Source organism: Dermacentor andersoni, chromosome 2 (assembly GCF_023375885.2).
Source record: "Dermacentor andersoni chromosome 2, qqDerAnde1_hic_scaffold, whole genome shotgun sequence".
Lineage (NCBI taxonomy): Eukaryota > Metazoa > Arthropoda > Arachnida > Ixodida > Ixodidae > Dermacentor > Dermacentor andersoni.
This window is the reverse complement of record NC_092815.1, coordinates 67,361,353-67,382,734: the sequence shown is the minus strand read 5'-3', so window position 1 is coordinate 67,382,734 and position 21,382 is coordinate 67,361,353. Positions and strand designations below refer to the sequence as shown.

At 48.4% G+C, this 21,382-nt stretch overlaps 1 protein-coding gene across 3 annotated transcripts in view; it reads left to right on the top strand.

Annotated features, from left to right (window-relative positions):
* Gel (Gelsolin) overlaps positions 1-21,382 on the top strand; it is a 116,358-nt gene that overhangs the window by 51,855 nt on the left and 43,121 nt on the right. For all 3 annotated transcript variants that reach the window (XR_011892765.1, XM_072286419.1, XM_072286420.1), the window contains exons 3-5: positions 13,849-13,917; positions 15,731-15,861; positions 19,358-19,638. Coding sequence is in view for 2 of the 3 variants with exons in the window: in XM_072286419.1 (XP_072142520.1) it covers positions 13,849-13,917; positions 15,731-15,861; positions 19,358-19,638 (481 nt within the window). In the remaining variant the exon portion in view is untranslated. The remainder of the gene's footprint in view (positions 1-13,848; positions 13,918-15,730; positions 15,862-19,357; positions 19,639-21,382) is intronic.

Sequence of the window (21,382 nt, the reverse complement as noted above, 5' to 3'; positions counted from 1 at the left end):
TCGCGCAGCGCAGTCACTCACGCGGGGGCGTAAAACTTAAGCAGCCGACAAAGAAAAACGACGCTCGTATAGGGGCCCGACTGAAACGTGAATGTCTCATTGTACGAGGCGAGCTGGTCACGAAGTGTTAGTAACCGCGCGCCTTTACGGCGCAAAGCACGCAGTTTTGGTCTCGCGCACGCGATAGCAGATCTCGCGCTCCGACGGCGACGCGGAGTTACCGCTAGGCGGCGGAGGGAATTTCGCGCGCAGTAGAGCTGATATTAACTGCAATCCAGCAGGCAATGAGCGACTGAAAAGTGATTCCAACGACCAACGCAATTCTGCTTTAGCATGTACAGTGCACGTGACACGGATACGACTGCCGCCTCTATACGTCACTAAACGTCAGCCGCACGCAATGCGCTTCTTCGGCAAATATCTCTCTCCGAATGGGAAAACAACTATTATTTCCTTGCACGGATCCTTCAACATTGCCTGCGATTCCGAGATTTTGTATACTTGTAAACATATGACGAAGCCTGTGCTTATGCTGTAAAGCTGTGGACATTTCGCAATGGTTCATTTCTGAAGCGCGCCAAGTCGCTCATGCAAGATATCCTGAACGTGTTGAGAAAAAGCCTTTTTTTTGTTGTTTTTGTTCTGGCTGCTGAGCGGAAACTTTAGCATGGGCACGGGCCGCTCTACGTGGTCTGGCGACCAACCATATTGAAGCGCTCTACAACCACGACGTGCCTGTCTTCGCCGATTTCCTGAAGATGGCTTTCACCGTAAAACGCAATCGCCCTCGATACCGGGAACATTCAGAGCCGCCTTATCACAGCGACATGCGAGTGGCACGCACACACCCCCGTATGCGCACTCAGCCGCAGTGTATCGCGAACGGTGTGCCGCGGCTAATCCGGTCGGCAGACGGAAGCCCACGCCCGGAGCTTGAGCTCCGAGGCGCAGCGCGCAAATAGGGCTGGCCGCATGCAGCCACAAAGCAACCACCTTCCCGGCCCCGAAGGGTCACAGCTGTGCGCGCGCTTTTAATTTACGGCCCGTCTGCATCCTCGCCACCACCTCTGCGAGCGGGAGAGCACTGTTTGTGCGTTTGTGCTCACATGTGCGTTTGTGTGTGCTCACGTCTTCTACGTACGTCTGTGTGCGTGCGTTTATATATATATATATATATATATATATAAAAGAGGCACGGCGCCTGTCGACGCCATGCCTTAAGATTGCTCTTTGCTGGGGTAGTTGGTTCGTATCTAATGAAAACGCTAATGAGAACCTCAAGATGAACATGAATATGCTATAGGAACGCGTATAACGTTACGTCCACGTGTTTCAAAGCTCTCTGCGTCTTCATTCCGCGCTCAATAATCTGTTCTGTGGACGCCGATCGGATGTGCATTAGAAAACGTTACTTGAGGGGCGGTCTCTTCCACCGCCTCAGCTCTGCTGGTTATCCGAGCAGCAGCGCACGCGCTCCGCTGAAGCTCTGACTGCCACGTCTGTCATCGGCACTCCACTCTCGCCGGCCGCGTACTTTTCGCTTCCACACCTGTCCGCCTGCGGGCGGCCAACTCGGCCTGACATAGCTTTCTCGTTTTCCTGTTACGTGGGACGCGGGCGTTGTCACTTTGGCAGCCAGCCGCAGCTCACCCAACCTCCGTGGGTTTACGTGCGCGTACCAACGCGCGTCGTGTCGCATTTGTTTTGTTGACAAGAGGGGGGGGGGGGGGGGGGGGGGCACGCGCGTGTTCGTTGCCGTTTTTACTTCCCGCACAAAACCAGACGCGCTCGTTTATCATCATTGCGGCTCCCAGACTGCATACGCGCGTTACTGGAAGACTCTAGACAGATGACGACGTTGAGAGATTATCTCGAGTGAGGGTTGCGGAGTATATATATATATACCATGTAACGCCTGGTGGAGGTGTACTGCCGGACTATATAGGCGTCGATGGAACTTCTTTTGCAGCATTTCACGTATAAGCCATGTTCATGAAGAGAAAACCGTTATGCCTGGTGGCGGCATTTGCATACCATCCGGAATATGTGCCATACCTATCCCACTTTCCTTAATTGTACCATACTTGCGATTTTTGTTCTTTCGCCCATGCAGTCCCTACATCCGTGCTTCGAGTCATACATAATTTGTCTGCATTTTTTATATGAAGAGCCCATGCGAATTTTCGCTGACGACGTGATCGCGTGAGGCTTTATCTGCGCGCTGCTCTGCTCGGAAGGCATGGTTTAAAGATAACGGCCCTCCCCTAAAATCCCAGCTTTCAGTCACGCTGTCGAACCTCTCTATATCCACTATATTCAGACCCAACATACGGAGGGAGCATCAAGGGGAAATAATTATTTTGGGCGAAGGCCTCCCTGCCTCAAGGAGTTCAAAACAAGGAGGTTTAGTTGAACAACGTTCGGACCATGCTTGTCATATAATATCGGGCGGTTGGTGGGAAGATTGAACAGGCCTGTTTGGCTTCGCCGAAGTGTTATGTGAAACAGATCGCCAGGCCAAACCCACCTGTTGCTGCAACCCACCATCACCACCACCACGACCAGACGTTCTTTTCTTGTTATTATAGTTATGTGTGTTGAAGGAGGCGCCAGCTACACTTTCTTTCCCTGACACAATAAATATGCGTAAGTACACTGCGAAATCTGCAAACAAAAGGGGAATATATGTATATGTATATATATATATATATATATATATATATATATATATATATATATATATATATATATATATATATATATATATATATATATATATATATATATATATATATATATATATATATATATATATATATATATGTATGTATGTATATACATATATACTGGTTGTTTTCTTTCTCGTGCTTTATCGTTTTGCAGCCGTTGTCAAAAAGCCAACGCCATGCAGTTCGTGTGCGATCGGAGTTGCCAGTACTTTCACTGTGCTGTTGTACGCCAGTGCTGCTTCTGTACTGACAGTGAACAAAAGCGCGATGGACGACTGTTTCCCTTGTGAAGTGTCCTCGCGTGCACCTTTTCTCTGTCCAATATGTCGTTGTTAGCGCGCCATATTTTGCAGCAGCAAAGCCGAACGACTGCAAGCCAACAAGGCTTACGGAAGCGCGCATGGCGCGCATATGATCACTGTGCTGTCTGGCTCGCTCTTACAAGCAACTGTGTTCACATGAACACGAAAGCAACGCTTCTCATTTCACCCTGCGACGAGTATACCGTTTACATGTAGCGCATCAACTCTTGGGCAACGACGCCTGAAACGAGATAACTCCCGTGTTTAGCGAACCGTTACACGACGAGAAATTGCCAGACGCACTGTTTTAGTACCCGCTCTCTCCCTTGATGCGATGCGCTACCCGTTAGCCTGAGTCCGCTAAAAGGGACGTTGCCCACACGAGCTACCTACCTCGATCTGCCTTATTAAGGCGATGCGTCATTCTTGTCTACCATGAATGTGGTAGTACATTGTCGCGCTAAGGTCGGTGGCTCTCATTGGGTAGTACTAGCGGTATTGCTGGTCACGCATTCGAATAGCAAAACGTTCTTTATTGGGTCCTCATAGTTGCAGCGTCGTTCTATGCACCACTTCGAACCTTGCACTATAACTACACATGGGGCTTAGCTAGCGTCCTGAAGCAACAGAACGGCACCGTAGTAAAATGTTCCGCTTTAATTTTGTCTACCTGTAGTTGTTCAACCTGCCCCTAAATCTAACTACACGATCATTTTTCTGTTTAGCGCCCACCGAAATGCTACTGCCGCTGTCGGTAAACCAAACCGCAATTTCGTGCTTAGCAGCAGAACGTTGTAGCCACTGAGTCACCGCAGCTGGTCGGTTATATGGGTATATGACTTTCTAGAACTTGTAGCTGTGCAAGCTATATTTATTCGCGCAGCAACGACGACTTCATGACGACGACGGCTCCGCACCTATACGTGTCCACGTATACGAGTGCGGTTGGCGGATGGAAAGAAGACCTTTTTCTGAGCCTTTTTTCTTCGAGATGCTGTTGTGCATGTGTCGCCCGGAGAGAGGCGTCTGGCGAGAGAAAATCAGGGGCGCTTTTCATTTTTCCACCTTTTCAAGGAGCCACCTGCGTCCCCCCGGTCCGCTCTTGTGGAGACACGGACGGTACATCACACGCAGAGAAGAGACAGGAACGGACGGCGATTAACGCTCTAAAGAAGAGCCTGTTATAACTTCGCCGGCGGCGCCTGTTTTCCTTTTCGACTCACGTCCGCGCATGTCGTTCGTCATCTTCCTGGGTTGTTCTCTGAAAAAGGATTCTATGTCTTTTTGTCTTTTTTTTTTTTTTGCCCGCTGTATACGTATCTCTTGACAGCTGGGGTTGCGTTGTAGATGGACCAGTCAGTGTCGTCAGACTTCTACTCAGGCGTCACGCATTTGTCGTTGCCTGTTCTTGCTCTCTCTTAACTGTTTTCTTTTCTTTTTTGTAATTATTCTATATATAGTACAGAGATCATCTCTTCTCTAGCAATTTACAATGTTCGGATGACCGTGAGGATTTTCAGCTCTGATGTCGTAGGTCATCAGTTCATAAGAATGTCAGTTATGCTTTAGCTCGAAGTTCTTCATTTGTTTTATGTAGGACCGCGTGATTTTGGACGGAGGAAGCTGTAAGAGTGTAAGAACGCGTGCGCGCGCATGCTAACTCTTTTTTCTCTCCTCCTACACTGTCTTTATATTCTGCTGCACATTTACCCATTTCTCACCATGGGTACCAAGCGGACTCAATGAGTTTTCGTTGATATATCTATTTTTCTCCTCGTCACCTTCGCCCCGAACTTTCTCAGACGCAGCTCCATCTAAACTCCGCGGCATCGACATAAACGTTCCAGGACGAAATAACGCGAGTTCTTTTTGAACTCGTTCTCACTGAGTGACAGCCACGAACGTTGTAACTCGAGAGAGCCTCTGTTTACAGCAGTCGCAGGTTCTCTCGACTGCCGCATGACGTCTCTTTAGCTGCACGTAGCAATGTGTTGTCAGCATACCACTCAATCCAAGCGCACCTGTGTTTAAATGTGAGCGGGGGCGATAAATTGTAATCACCACCGAGAAGTCGGAGTATATAAGGGCAGGGTTCAACTTTTTGAAAGAGACGGAGCACTAGCAAATAGCAAAACTGCTACAGTACGCGAGGTGAGCAAAGTTGGAAAGTGACTCGAGGCAATTTTATCAAGGTTGGCTTTGCTCCCGGTGTCTAACAAGCTGGGACCAGGGCGAAAATTGTACTCCAGCGCGGAGTAGAGCTATTCCGCGAACATAAAGAAGCCAGTCACTCGCGTGTTTTGCGGCCATACTTACATGCATCGTTCATTCCGCCACTCCGTACGCTTGCTTTCTTTTCCTTTTTCTTTTTTTTTTTTTCGCAACGAATTTCGCTCTCGTGTGTACAGCAGCTGCAGGCACAAAACCCCGTGCGCGCGAAGTCAACACAAAACTGCCAGAAAGCTGGGTGCCACGAGTTCTTTTTCTACGCTCCCCCCTCCCTTTTTTTATTTATTTCTTTTTTTCGTTTATACTTACATTATATGAATGGAGGGCAGATTTGGATACATCGCCTCGCTGGTTTTACTTCCATACCGGGAGCCAGAATTAATAACTTCATTAACCAACGCAGTCATTTTAATGGAGAAGAAGAAAGTAAACTTTATTGAAAAGAATGGTCCGGTCATTTTAATGAATGCGTTTATTATTATTCGTGGAAACATATGAACGCCACACAGGCAGAACGAGACGCAGGCTAGCAGTTGTCTGCTAAAAGGGACCCGCTTGCAAAGTGAGTGAGTGAAAACTTTATTCTAAATGTCCGGCGATTTGGGTGGGCTGGGGCCATAAGCACCCCAGCCTAGGTGACGGTCACGAGTCCTTAGACTCGGGCGGCTTCCTCGGCCTGCCGGACGGCCCACAGTTGATCAGCGAGGTCGTGGCTGAGCAGGGCCGCCTCCCAACGCGCCCTTCGGTTAGAGAGTGCCACTTCTACCCCGTTCGTCGGGAACCCCTGCTGCTCGCTACCGGTGCATGCCCACAGCATGTGCTGCAGCGTCGCTCTGGCTCCGCACGCTTTACAATAGTCGGACGAATAAATGTCGGGGTAGCAGAGGTGAAGGATCGCCGGGTCCGGATATGTGTGTGTCTGAAATTGCCTCCAGGAAACCGACTGTTTCTTGTTTAGTTTGGCGTGCGGTGGTGGGTATTTACATCTGTTCAATCTGTAGTGTTGCGTGATGTCTCTGAAAGTGGTCATGCGATCCCCCCACGTCCACTCCGGCATCGCTCTCGCGGTGGGCGAGACGTCGGGATCGCCGGCGGGCACCGCGGCTCGGCACGTTGAAATAAAATAAAATAGAAAGAGAAGGTTAATTATTCATCCACTTCCAGCGCCACATATGCGCACCGCCATTCGAGACTTGTGCGTAATATGTAAATGGCCCGCGTCTATACGTCCAGGGTAAATGCAACGTTTAGTTAATTTGCTTCGCAACTCAGGTAGTGTCGCAAAGCGGCAAATTGGGCTGGGTAGCTGGGACTCATACCTAAAGGCAGGTAACCGCGCTAACCACAGAAGACGAGAGGGACACCGGCGCTCGTAGAACCGATGCTGCGTAAGCACGTTATGTATACGCTGAATACACCTGTCAACTCGCCTTGTCTAGCAGCTTTCAAGTGGCTACCCACACTGATGGGCATAGCAGGCAAGGAGGCCGCTGACAGTCTCGCGTGCGTAGCGTTGGAGTCCATGCTGGAGCAGCAATGCCGTCTTTAGCGCTGTGCCCGGCAGAAGAGGACGATGAGAAGCATGTACACCCGGGAGCAAAAGTAAACGGACCAGGGATTGCGCGATAAAACTCAATTTCTCCTCTGTCTGCGAAGGCAACTTGAAACTAAAGACTGCAGTCTAAACTTGGCATTACGAATTGTCTAGTGCACTTGTCAGTTTCCGTTTATGCGTGTTAATTACGATAAAATTCAGTTTTTTCGGCGGCCCTGTGGTCCGTATACTTTTGCTCACGGGTGTACGTGCGAGCTATATAGAACGTTTCAGCTTACTGAGCAATAGCAACCAACCAACCAGCCTACGGGGCTGAGCTGCCACGCAGGCAGCCGCTTTTGCCTCATGTGCGTGCACCCTAAAATAAGTCTGGCCGCGTTGGCCGCGCTGCGGACCCCCAGGATCCAAGCGAGTGGTCTTAAGCCGCTTCCGTTCGCTGTGGACTCCACCGAACCAGCCTTGTGTGACCAAGGGTCTTCAGTCACAGAGCGGAAGTTGCCCTCCTTTACCGCATCTACACGGGGTCGGCGTGAATGCCAGCGTGGTGGTTCGAGACATGACGTAGCTCGTCGTCGTCGCGTGATGCGCGCTGTCAAGCCATTACTTGCTAGAGCGATTTGAATTTGACGCCGAACGCGGCGTGCTGGTAGACGCAGTCGAGCGTAGAATGGCCTCGTACACAATCGCAAGTGCTCTTCTTCTTTCCGGGAGGACCACGGATATTTAGGAGGGAGATGTTCCGTCCCCTTCTCAGTTTCATCCGCGACACAGAGCGAGAACGGGAATGGCGAGCCATATAAGAGGGCTAGCCGGGTGAGGTGGAATGGACGGCGTGCAGCGTGTTGCGCCCCGGTTCAAATCCATCGTCGCAGTTTTTTTTTTTATCGAAATGAAAATAAAAGAAAGAGATGTAGCCACCCTATAATGGTGACGTCTGCTCCTTTTCTTATAGAAGAAATCTCTGTGTGGTAATGACAGGCTTCCGACTGGTGCACTTTGGCAGTGGAGCAACCACCGGCAGTTTTCTTCCAAAGCTGTCAGCATATATAGAGGCTAGCAATACTTCTCCATCTCTACGTGCGCTGCTGTATACGCTCCCTACTGCAACTTGTATTTAATATATGTATATATATATATATATATATATATATATATATATATATATAACGAGAAGAAAGGGGGTCAACCGAGGGGCTCGATTTTCTTATGAATGACTTCTTATGATATGACTATATATGTATATATATATATACATTAAATACAAGCAGCAGTAGAATCGCAAATAGGTAATACGTAATCGCAAATAGAATCAGGAACACCTTAGACTTCTGTCAACCAAAGGACCAGGCAGGATTCCGTAAAGGCTACTCAACAATAGACCATATTCACACTATCAATCAAGTGATAGAGAAATGTGCGGAATATAACCAACCCTTATATGTAGGTTTCATTGATTACGAAAAAGCGCTTGATTCGGTCGAAACCTCAGCAGTCATGGAGGCACTACGGAATCAGGGTGTAGACGAGCCATATGTAAAAATACTGAAAGATATCTATAGCGGCTCCACAGCCACCGTAGTCCTCCATGAAGAAAGCAAGCAAATCCCAATGAAGAAAGGCGTCAGGCGGGGAGGATCTCTCCAATGCTATTCACAGCGTGTTTACAGGAGGTATTCAGAGACCTGGAGTGGGAAGAATTGGGGATAAGAGTTAATGGAGAATACCTTAGTAACTTGAGATTAGCTGATAATATTGCCTTGCTTAGTAACTCAGGGGACCAATTGCAATGCATGCTCACTGACCTGGAGAGGCAAAGCAGAAGGGTGGGTCTAAAAAATTAATCTGCAGAAAACTAAATTAATGTTTAACAGTCTCGGAAGGGAACAGCAGTTTACGATAAGTAGCGAGGCACTGGAAGTGGTAAGGGAATGCATCTACTTAGGGCAGGCAGTGACCGTGGATCCGGATCATGAGAGTGAAATAATCAGAAGAATAAGAATGGGCTGGGGTACGTTTGGCAGGCATTCTCAAATCATGAACAGCAGGTTGCCATTATCCCTCAAGAGAAAAGTGTATAACAGCTGTGTCTTACCAGTGCTCGCGTACGGGGCAGAAACCTGGAGGCTTACGAAAAGGGTTCTACTTAAATTGAGGACGACGCAACGAGCTATGTAAAGAAGAATGATAGGTGTAACGTCAAGGGATAAGAAAAGGGCAGATTGGGTGAGGGAACAAACGCGAGTTAATGATATTTTAGTTGAAATCAAGAAAATGAAATGGGCATGGGCAGGACATGTAATGGGGAGGGAAGATAACCGATGGTCATTAAGGGTTACGGATTGGATTCCAAGGGAAGGGAAGCGTAGCAAGGGGCGGCAGAAAGTTTGGCGGGCGGATGAGATTAAGAAGTTTGCAGGGACAGCATGGCCACAATTAGTACATGACCGGTGTAGTTGAAGTATGGGAGAGGCCTTTGCCCTGCAGTGGGCGTAACCAGGCTGATGATGATGATATATATATATATATATATATATATATATATATATATATATATATATATATATATATATATATATATATATATATATATATATATATATTAAAGACAGGTAAAAATCGGCGAATTCTTGACGTTTGTTCCACCGGTTAGCGCTCGCTCATATACAGTCTAATAACTGCCATTTAAGTTCTTAGCTGTTGTGTGACATCTCCGTAAGCCTCGCGGAGGCAGTCGCATGCATCTATCGCTGCTAAAGCAATAACATAAATCCGAAGAACCCAAACAGACGGGAAAGAGGGGCGACATGACGGTGGTGCAACGTAACAGGCTCGCCGTGGTCGTTTCCTGTTTACAACTCGCCAGAGACGGTAGTTAAATGCTCAGCAAAACCAAGGGAGCCGGTGGGACGTGACTCCTCCCCTGCGCGGCGTCGTGAAAAGCGCTCGACCAAGACGCGAAAGAAATCGCCCCGGCGCCGCTGAAAAGGACAGACGTCGCACGCGAGGGCTTCGACGCCGTCGCGCGCGCCGTCCTTGGCGCGTCGTGGAGGAGGAGGACCCGTCTCGCTCGCCGCGTCGTTGTTCGGCTTCGGCCTGGCGCCCCTCTTTCCTCCCTCTTCGACGTCGTCCTCGTCGTAACGATCCCGCGGCGCGTGCTTTCCTGGCCCTCGGCTGAGGGGCGTGCGCGTGGCTTGTCGCGTCGTGCACCAAGGCGGATGCTTCGTTTTATTTACTCGCGCGAACGTGTTCACCGCGCCAGTTGCATACCGTTTCTTATTATTCCGTACCGCTGGGGGACAGACAGGCGCCGCAAGTGGACACGGCTTGTATGCCGGAACACGTGGTCGGCAGATGTGGAAGGAAGCACGAAAACGTCGCCGGAAACTTTGAACTGCATAGTTAGCCGACTCGGCTGCATGCTTTCGTGAAAGCCGACGCTGCCACGTAGCGTGAGAATGGGGTCCGAGAGTAATGCCCGTTCTTGCGTAGCGCACTCGCATTTGGTTTCGTTTCACGCCGAGTGACATGAGCGTAGGTCTGCACAGGCCTGTCTCTTAAGCGGGAGGAGAAATGAAGTGAGATGGGTATGGCGGAACTGGAGGTACTGCGGCTGCCGAACACCGTCGTGAAAGCCAAAATCGGGCCTCGTGGTTTCGACTGCATACCGATGCTTGTAGCCATGCTGAACACCTTAATCTGTATCATTACTTTAGTGCGCCAATAATTAGGCGCAGTGAAACGAAACATTGCCATACCTTTCCTACCGGGAAACGGGGGCAGGCGATGCTTGCCCTGCGTGCAACTGACCTTCGCCACGGTTAAGTAACCCACAGGCAACGGTGCCGGATTGCTTCGGCCTCTTGCTCCTTCAGCTCGGTATCTTCTCGTTGCTGTTGCTCGGCGTAGCCTAGGCAATCCAACAGCAACGAGAAGAACATCGAGGCAACAGCAACGAGAAGATCCCGCGCTGAGGGAACGGGAGGCCGAAGCAATCCGGCACCGTTGCCTATGGGTTACCTAACCGTGGCGAAGGTCAGGTGCACGCAGGGCAAGCATCGCCCGCCCCCGTTTCCCGGTAGGAAAGGTTTGGCAATGTTTTTTTTTACTGCGCCTAATTATTGGCGCACCATCGGCTCTAAAGTCTCATCGCCTTCTGGGTTTTCAAAAGTAGCGCTAGGTCAATAAAGGCAGGCACAGCGCAGCAAATAGATCTACAAACACGAAGATAAATAAATACACGTACCAGCTATCATTCCTGTTTTATCTAAACGATCGCCGTGCCTGTGTTCCCTCTAGTAAGTTTGGTAGAAAACTCCGTGAAAAAGCCGGAAAATTGTTCCACATCTAAGAAAATTAAAACAACGTGCTCATATTTATTTTTGGCCGTAGAGAGCACATGCGTAAAGAAAGAAAGAAAATGAAAAAGGAATGAGGAGTGTAATAATTATTTACTTAATTAGTAATAGATTTGCTGAAAAAAGTGAAGCTATGAAAATGAGAACTCGGCTGTCAAATGCGCCGCGAAAATAGTTGCCTTTGATATTGTGTTGTATATTGATGTACATTTATTAGTTCTCTGCTTTCCCACACGCAACTGTTATTATTCTTATTTGTTTTGAAGGCATACACACATTTGACAGGAAAGGAAAAGCGAGGTGCAGGCTGGCAACTGCCACCGGAAGAGGCATAACGCCTGCCTATACTCTTCAGAAAGGAGGTGGCACCCAACATTCAAAGACCTGCCGACATATAAGGGATATCGCATTCGATGCACAGATTCCAGAAATGCTGCAACTTCGAAGTAACGTGGCTTAGTGAATGTCCGCCAGAGCATGTTCCATAGCAATACCGTGTCTTGGTTCGCAGCCTCCTCACCCCAAGCTGTGATGACTCGGAGATTGCAAACTTGGCGACACTCGTCGCGAGGGCTCGGTGGTTACGCAACGTTCTGCCATTGTAGTGGAGGTCGCGGCTTCGATTCCCGGCCGTGTAGGTTGCATTAAGAATGGGGGACTGGATGCACAAAAAAAGCTTGCCTGTCAAAAAGGTGACCAAGGTTTGTCCCGAGCCCTCCACTGTACGGCGTTTTTTTCGTATTCTTTGTACTTGTTTGGGACCTTTCAATCGCATCCTTGTTAATTCATGAAATATGCGTCCTTTTTGGCGATTACTTAGGGTGCATCACATCGTTATCGCCCTCTGGCTGCGAAATCTGCAGCAGTACCCATGCTATCTGCACAGTGGCTTGATTTAGGAAGCACGGATATTACAGAAACATAAATGCTCAAGAAAGGCACACATATGCTTATTTCGCTATGATTCTAAGCACCACGAAGATGATTTGACCACAAATTCAACTCAGAAGCACAGAACTGTAATTCGGACCGGTTGTTCTCTCATACTGGAATCCTAAGTAGGCTAAAAAGTATATAGTATGCGGTGTCGTTCTTATGTCTATCCTTGTCCATTAACGTTACCTAGGACGTAGAACCGTATTGATTTTTCCACAAACAAATAACATTTCTTTTTTCAAAGATCCTACTCGATGCGGCTGTGTATACTTTCTGAAGAGTAATTCAGCCTTACCCGCCGTGGTTGCTCAGTGGCTATGGTGTTGGGCTGCTGAGCACGAGGTCGCGGGATCGAATCCCGGCCACGGCGGCCGCATTTCGATGGGGGCGAAATGCGAAAACGCCCGTGTACTTAGATTTAGGTGCACGTTAAAGAACCTCAGGTGGTCGAAATTTCCGGAGTCTCCCACTACGGCGTGCCCCATAATCAGAAAGTGGTTTTGGCACGTAAAACCCCATAATTTAATTTAATTTTAATTCAGCCTTCCGCAACCGGTAACATTTACGTAACGCCTAATATGAAAACTCCCTGCCCAACAGTTTTGTGCTCAAGCGAACGTGTAGCCACTTATGTGCTCTAGCCTTATTTTCACAAGAAATATTTTTTTTCTCTGAAACTTTCAAGCAACCGTGTTTTTTCAAACCCTACCTTTCTTCCATCCCATGTTTCCTAATTTCTCATTGTTTTCACTTTACCACCTTGCAGAACAAAAAATGCTTGTCAGTATTTTTTTGTTTCCATCCCGGCTGACATGTAATGGCTCCGTTGTAGAAACATGCGCAACCGATGGTGTTAAAAACGGGTTACGAAACACAAATTTCTGGACTCTGCACCACCATCAACTCTGAACAGATTCATCATACCAATTCCGATTGGATGACGCAGACCCTAACCTCCACACAATGATTCTAACGAAGAGGGAGAGAGAGAAAGTGACCGAGAAAACGAATGCAAAGGTGGTAACCAGGATTGTACCGCTTGCTATCGTATAATGAGGAAAGGAAAGCGAAGCCGCAAAAGATGAGGATAAGGATAACTGAAGGTGTTTGAACACTCGCACGAGAGTGTTGAGCATGCGTTCCAAGGCAGAAGCCGGATCCTGTTGCCTTTCAGAAACACCGCAACGCTGTAGGATTAGATAGAGAGATAGTATAAATAGACGAAGGTAGAGAGGTTAAGCGGAAAAGCATCTTGTTGGCTACTCTACAAAAAAAAAAAAAAGGGAGAGGAGGCAATAGAAAGACAAGATAGAGAGAGAGAAAGAGAGAAGGTTCCCTGAAAACCTGCGCACACAATGAAAGTGTCATGCGGCCTGTTTGTAACAAGTGCAACAAAGCCTGCGTGCTACTGCTTCGCTGATGCAGCGAGGACCCTTGCTTACGCAACGGGTAAAGATGGAATTGGTTAGGAAAAAAATAACGGAACCAACAGACGCGCATCCGAAAGCGAAGGCTCTTTATTCGCGCCCACGCTCGCGCGTGACCCTAAATGCATCGCAGGCGGCATATTCGCGGCGCGTCGGCTTTGTCGCACTCCCAGAATTTCCGGCCGGCGGGCCCCGCGGCGCGCGTAAGTCTTTCACGGACCAGACGCGAACAGCTGCCGATGTCGATCTCGAAGCTAAGCTTTCGCTTCTCAGCCCTCGCCTGTTCTGTCTTTTTTTGTTTCTCCCTACTCGCAGACGAAGCAAGCCAAGAGCGGCCGACTCGAGTGGAACATCCACTTCTGGCTGGGACGAGACACATCGCAGGTTCGTGCTGTGTCCTGGCGTCCCGCAGATCGTGTCGTCTGCTGGTTTCCCACGATGCCGTAGCAGAAGACAGATAGATTGGAGCTTTGATAGCGCTCGTTTTCGAAGCAACAAGCGAAGCTCTCGCTGCGCTGACGTGGCGGGAAAATCTTGTCAATTAAGTGTCGTGCTATAGCGAAACATAACATGTTTAATCATACGGAATCACGGGACGCGTAAGACTTAGCGTGGTCACGTCAAAGAGGTCAGGAAAGCATGGTAAGATTCAAGTGATCACCAGTGGCCGAACAGGAGCTTTGACGTGGAGGAACTTTCTCCGCAAGAAGGCTACATGTCTACTCGAAACGTTGACTTCATATGGATGCTTCTCATGTTCGCCTACTGTAGACCACTTAGCGTGGTCATGTCTTCTGAAGGTTAAGGGCCCTTGATGTTCAGAGTCTAAGTTCAGAACGTAAGAAAGCAGGCTCTTGCTGCGGAACTCAAACTTCGGGATTCATTTAAATATACCCTGTCAGGATGAAAAGTACACATATATATATATTGAATGCACAAGATGGGGAAACCAATTCAATTCAAGGTGAATACGTCATACCTATAAACATCTTCAGGGATGCGGCAAGATTGATTAAGGGTTCCGAACCAATAATGATGTTCCAAACCAAAATGCCTGTATCACAGAGCTTTCGCCATGCCACATTGCCGCTAAGAAAACCGCCAGACCGTGGCTTAAGTCATTCCGTCCGGCAGAACGGAACAGGTGCAGGCGTCCACGCTTGCTATCACACTAAACTGGGTGAGGAAATAGGAGCACAAAAAGAAGTGCCAAGCCAAGGAAGGCGACATAACAATTAGGAAGACGACGTGACGTCATCTTCCTTGTCTGCGTAGTTTCTTTTTTTTTTTTTTTGCTCGTTCTTCTTTCCCTATACATGCCCAATGTCTAGAGCACAATAACGCTGCGCTGAGAGCGTGAAGAAAGAGCAGTCACACTGCAACCGATATAAGTTCAAGGTGCTGTGTTAAGCGCTGTATGACCCACGCGTGCATCTTACTTCGCCGTACGCAAGCATTGTCTCTCAAATTGGCCACTAACGAACAGCAATCGCAATGCGCCGATTTATTGCTCTACAGAAGAGTATAGGTTTGGGCTGGTCGGCAATACTTAGTTACACTAGAAGCATAGCGCGGGAAGGACGATCGACAAAGACTAGACAGGACAAGCGCTAAGTTCGCGCTTGTCCTGTCTAGTCTTTGTCGATCGTCCTTCCCGCGCTATGCTTCTAGTGTAATCATTGCTCTAGACAGAAGTCTGTAGGATTATCGGCAGAGGATTACCGTACAGCTGACCCGCTGACGTGGCACGGCTAAATTATTGACATCGACACGCGGCATTAAGGGCGCAGAGGCAAAAAAAAAAATTATGTGCAGAAGTAAAAGGAGTGCCTATGCCATTCTTTCGTTTAATTCTTTTCTTGTTGTTTTCGTTGAAGACTCGAACTAACCAAGCGGTTCTCGTGAAATATACACGTGAGTGTTAGCCTGTTTGGGGCCTTCGCGCGAGAACTTCTCAAATAGGATTCTTGTAAAGCCAACCCGTATTAAGTTGACGTAACTCTTAAAGCCGGCCGCCTGATGAACGAGCGAGGTGACAATGATCCTTTAGCGAGACCACGTGAAAGAGTTGGAAATGGCAGAAAGAGGGCGCAGGACCGCTTATTCCTAATGTCTAGCTATTGTCGGTTTCTGTTCGCGCTGGCCCTCGTGCACGTAACAATCGTTCTATTCTTTCGGTGGCTCGGGGCAAACGCAGGACGAATACACGGTCGCCGCCATCAAGAGCGTGGAGCTGGACGACTCGCTGGGCGGCGCTCCCGTGCAGCACCGTGAGGTGCAGGACCACGAGTCGGACCTCTTCCTGTCGTACTTCAAGACCGGCATCAGGTGATCAAGCGCGCCGTTTTGCGTTGTCTCGCAGTGAGGCGTTCTATCCCGATGCCTCAGCAACTCACCTTCCGTGTGCCCTGTGGTGAGAAAGCGAAAGAAAAAAAATAATAGGAGACGCGTTCAATAGAACATTACCTGGTGATTAAGTATATGTTACTTTAATTATATACAGTGCCCTCACGGTCAAATGACGCTACTGAGGCGAGTGGTTACGCGAAGGGGTTCCTAACAATGCAGTGCACTTGTGATAGAAAATACCGCTAAAGAACCAACACACATTATTATCATACAGCTATGTTCGTGAACAAATTGAATTGAACAAAAAAATCACGATGAGCAAGACACGGTTTAATAAGCGGTTGCCACGCCGGATAATGTGGGAGAGAAATTACATGTAAGCATGGAAGCTCGTTTAATGCAGTTGCTGCAACAGCAGCTCCTGAAATGTATTGTCCATGAGCCTTCGTTAATAGTCTTCAAGTTGGTCAGTTCTCAAATTGATATCTCTAGGGCATTCTTGCGGACTGTCTTTTTTCCAATTAAGGGCGCATGTCCAGTGTAGATGACGGGCATCCGCTGCAGACGCAATAACGGAGCACTTCGTACCACTGGACATTGTCTTCATCGCATTGTCTTCAGCCCCAGGTACAAGTGATGGCTGTTGTAAGGGCTACCCCGACCCGAAGTCTCCATTTTCTCCAAAGTGGGCAGCGCGCAGAACGGCTCGCACTCTTCGAGGCCGCACATCACTTATTCATGCTCCGGTTGCGCCCAATTGTTGGATGCTGCGGTTGTGGCCTCGACACATGGCTCATACCCAAGAGGGACATTGGCTATACTAAAGGTAACGAAAAGTGCGCGCAACAAAGAGAAAGAAGCGTAAAAAAAAGCAATCGAGAAGGAGATAATGCGCGACTAAATCACTATATACAAAGCTTTGACAAACGTTGACAAATTTAGCCCCCCTTAAGAACTTAGTGGTTCTCCCATCCCCTCTACACTTCAACATGTGACCGGCTTCCACGTACACCTTTTTCCACTTTGACACTCATAATGCTAACTCATCACGAAAAAACAAAAAGTGTGCGTTATGGTTGGCACCCAGAACCGTAACCTTCTGAACGCATCAGTGAACTTATGCGGAGCAGCTACAGTAGACCTATGGCTACGACGGACATGCGCCAAATGATAACACGTTTAAAATTGATAGCGTTGGGCCTAGATTGCTATAATACGATGCAGTAGTCATCGCTCACAAGAAGACGAATTACGTGCCTGAGCTGACGCCTGCGGTGTCATGGCTGTAACCACATCCGATTGTTTCAGCGCCTCACAAAACATATACTAGACGCACGAGCTAGCTCCCATGCGCCGATTTAAAATTCATATGAGTCGCCATCATGCTGGCACGCCGTATTGCGCAGGCTGACTCAACAATACAAAACGAAAGGACACGGGGTGCCTGCCCTAACTTCGGAACTTATATATTACGGAATATTACGGAAGCGCATCGACACCTGCCACCTACTGGGCATGTTGGTTCTATGTGCTGCCGAGGCGTGGAAGTCAGCCGAGCGTGGTGGTTGCATGCACAATGGGAGTGTGAATAGGAGACAGCGGTAGATATAGAAAAAAAAAGTGTGCTAATGAAAGTGCGTGAAGAGTGCTGCTCAGTGTTGACATTTATTATTGCGAGTTTTCCGCCACAACAGCAGTAAAAATCCACTGAAATCCACCAAATATTGTCTCGGATACATGCTAAAAATTCGTCCTTAAAAATTCGAGCAAAACATAGATCAAGCACTAAACAAATGTATCCCTGAGTGCTCGAGAGGTATAAAATAATTTGCTAGCCACACGCATATACAGGAACGTCGCGTACAAGACGCTAGTTTACATCGACGGCAAAGCGCTCATTGAATTTATTTCGAAAAGTACGCCATGTTTCAAGATAAAATCTGCCAGAAGAGTTGTGTGCATAGTCATTTCATGTCAGGCAAATTGTGCTTCGAGCGGCCAATCGCGCGGCGATTTTTCGTGTATTGGCGGGCTTCTCTCGTGATTGGAAAGACACTTTTATCTAGCACGTGTTGAGCAACAGAAGGCTGTATCGGGAATTTTTCATGTTGCTCTACAATGTCCTCATTGACACTTTTAATCTAATTAATATATTTGAGAATATAATTAATTAATGGCATTTATGTCATCATGCGGAATGCAAAAAAAAGAATAATAATAATCTGAGAGTCTCCTAGCGACGGCAAAGAGCATTACCTTGGTTCTGTCCAGCTACGTGGCATTTGCATTTTTTATTAAAATTGGGCTCGAGTTACGTGGGACACCCTGTATACGCACGTGCACGTGCGCGCGCGCGAGTGTGTTCCAGCGTCGTATTCAAGAACTATCGTGACAGCCCACTCGAAACAAAAAAGCTAAACCGGCAAGAAAGGCCGACTTTCCCAGAAGAACAAAAAGGATGTAGCTAATAAGTGTAACCAGGTGCGATCTGACAGGGAGGGGCTGAACGCCGAAGCTCTTCTTCAACAGGTCTGACAACAGGTTGTTCGTACATAAAATTGACTTTCCCGGAAGAGAAAGTCCGGGAACATTCGGCACACGAAAGCTCTAGAAGCAAGGAACAAAGGGAGAACAGGCGCGCGCAGCTAATTTGCCAGAAATGAACCGTTTCGCCACTTGTGTTCTAGGATAACGACTGGGATTCTACATTTCTTGTTTACATTTCTCGCGCTATGTTTTCGTTACTTCCGACGCACGATCCAGGTGAGGCGGTTTCTTTCGCTGGTAGTCCAACCGTCACTGCCAAGATTAGCGGCTGTGACGATTGTTGTTGCTTCTGTAGCCGCGGACAACTTTCTGTGGTAGTGAAGGGAAAGCCACGGCGGCAGAGCTTCTTTCACATGCGCTACCGCGCCACATAGTCCGGCAGCGTTTTAAAGTGCGCTTGTTTTCTTGGAACATAAACGGAATCAGCGTAGCTTCCACCTGAAGCGGTATCGTATTTGATCAGACGCTGAGGAAAAAAAAACGATATATATAAGTCCAGTTTAGCACTAAGTAGTGTTTTTTTTCCTTATTTCGCTGTTGCAAACAATGTAATTACGTTTCCTATATTCCCAAGCTAACGCGGACGAAAATGTGGGACTTCTTTCAGAAGCGCTGTTACTTGAGCGCGCTTTGCACCCGTGACTTTCCGTTCATTTCCGCAGAAAGTTGCCCGCGAGCATACGTATTTGTAGTTTTGCAGTTCCTTTATTTCGTTTTCATTTACGTTTACTCCTCCATCCTTATTGTTCTAATGGCCCAGTTCAACCGAGTCAACCGAGATCTTCACTGGTTAGCCTGCATGTCCTACCTTTATTCGTCCCCCATTTACCGTGTCAGCCATAACGAGAAAGGGAGGATGCGGTAGACACGTCATGAGACACCTTAGATGTGCATGTCTTTCGCTGAACAGACCGCGTGCCACTCGCAGGTACCTCGAAGGCGGCATTGAGTCCGGCCTGCAGAGCGTGGACAAGACGGTGCAGAAGCGGCTCTTCCAGGTCAAAGGGCGCCGCAATATCCGCGTGGGACAGGTGCCTCTGGAGGCCAGCTCGCTGAACCACGGTGACTGCTTCGTGCTCGACTGCCGCGACAACGTGTACGTCTTCGTGGGTCACCGAAGCGGTGGTCATGAGCGGGTCAAGGCCATACAGGTGGCCACGGGAATACGCGACGATGTCCACGGCGGCCGAAGCAAGATCGGCATACTCGGTACGCTGTCCGCTCGCTGATGTTCTATTTGCGTTGAGCTGGGCGGGTATGTTGGACGTACCGGAAGTGCGTCCGGCGACGACCTGCTAGTGCTGCTTCCGCTTCGTTTGACCTTCAGTCCGCAACTCAGTACCCCAGCGGGCGCTGAACCTGCGTATAACGTATATTCAATCATATATGAATATTGATTGTTTCTGTCAGTTGGCACTGCCGTTTTTAACAGGCTTGTCTGCCGATTATATCGTGTTGCATTTTAAAAGTTCAATCGTTATGTGCTACTTTCACGTCTGTACAGTTGAGAACCGTGCGATAAATAATTGATTGACATGTCCGATAGCTGCGATACGCGTCTCGTGAGTAATTTAAAGGCTGTACAATCGCATGTCAGTTGCACGTCAATAAACGAGAAGAGAAATACCTATTGAAAAGGAATGGGTGGAGTGGTGTAAACTAAGCACTACATTTGCATATAGTTTACCAACGAGTAACAAGTGACCCCCCCCCCCCCCCTCCCCCACTCCATTCCACCCCTATTTCATGGAATGCTTTGCCTCCTCCATTCGTTACAAACAACCGTATCACGCCATGCAACGAAAAATTCAAGAGTTAATTCCAAGGAAAATTCCAAAAAAGTTAATACAAACCAACCTTATGTAAACAGCTGCGCGACTGCCGGGCTGTTCTGGCTTACAGCGACTTGCGCGGTTCAGCATTAGCCTGGGGAGAACTAAACAAAAGCAGCGCGATAACAATGGCCCCACAGCTGCGCCCAGGGTTTCTTAGCTTCCCAATTAGCGCGGCACTCGTTGCAACTACCTTTCTTGTACGACCGCCCAAGGTTTTCACGCCTGTCAGGCAAAACATTCCGAATATACCCGACAAATAAAAAAGAGGAAGCAACACGAACATTGTGCGTATGTTGACCACTGGTTGGGCGCCACAACCATGCAGACACGTGAATTGAATGGAATTCAGGGGTTTCGCGCGCTAAAACCATGATTTGGTTATGAGACATACCGTAGTGAGGGACTGATGATTAATTTTGACTACCAGGTTTTAAGGTGCCCCCAATGCATCGGACATGAAGGTTTTTGCATTTAACCCCCGTCGATATGCCGCCGGGATTTGATCCCGCGACTTCGCGTGATTAGCAGCGCAACAGCATAGCCGCTAAGCCACCGCGGTGGGTTCGTAGACAGATGCTTTGTCATAAATTTTTCACACGTCGTTATTGATTCAAACGGATACGCGCGCTTCCGGTCACAGGACCTCTACGTCGCCCCGGGTCGATTTCTTTGAGCTATTCTGTTCTCTGTCGCAAGTGTGGATAGTTGTTTAGTATCACTTGCTTCAGGGACTGTGTGAGTCAGAAAACACGAAAATAGCGCAAATAATGTGGAAATTGATTTAGTGCTAGTGGACTACACCTAGTGTGCGGTGAAGCAGTGCAGCAAGCTGCCGGGGGTTTCTGCGTAGGGAGACGGTCGGGGTCAGGGGCTACAGTGCCGCGTACCTGCCTAATATGCGCATCTTGGTGTCGAAATTAGAGCGCCATAAACGCTTGCGATAGGTCACTTCCGCCGTAACGATGTCACCTCGGTCAGGAATGAAACCTTCATCTTCGGCAGCGATGGGCTGTAGAAGGCCGCAGAGGGGAGTAGACGACGGGCACAACCTTTGACACTACCGGTATGCCCCCCGTGGAATTAAAGCCTTTAGCCGGTGAGCGCGATGTCGCGGGTTC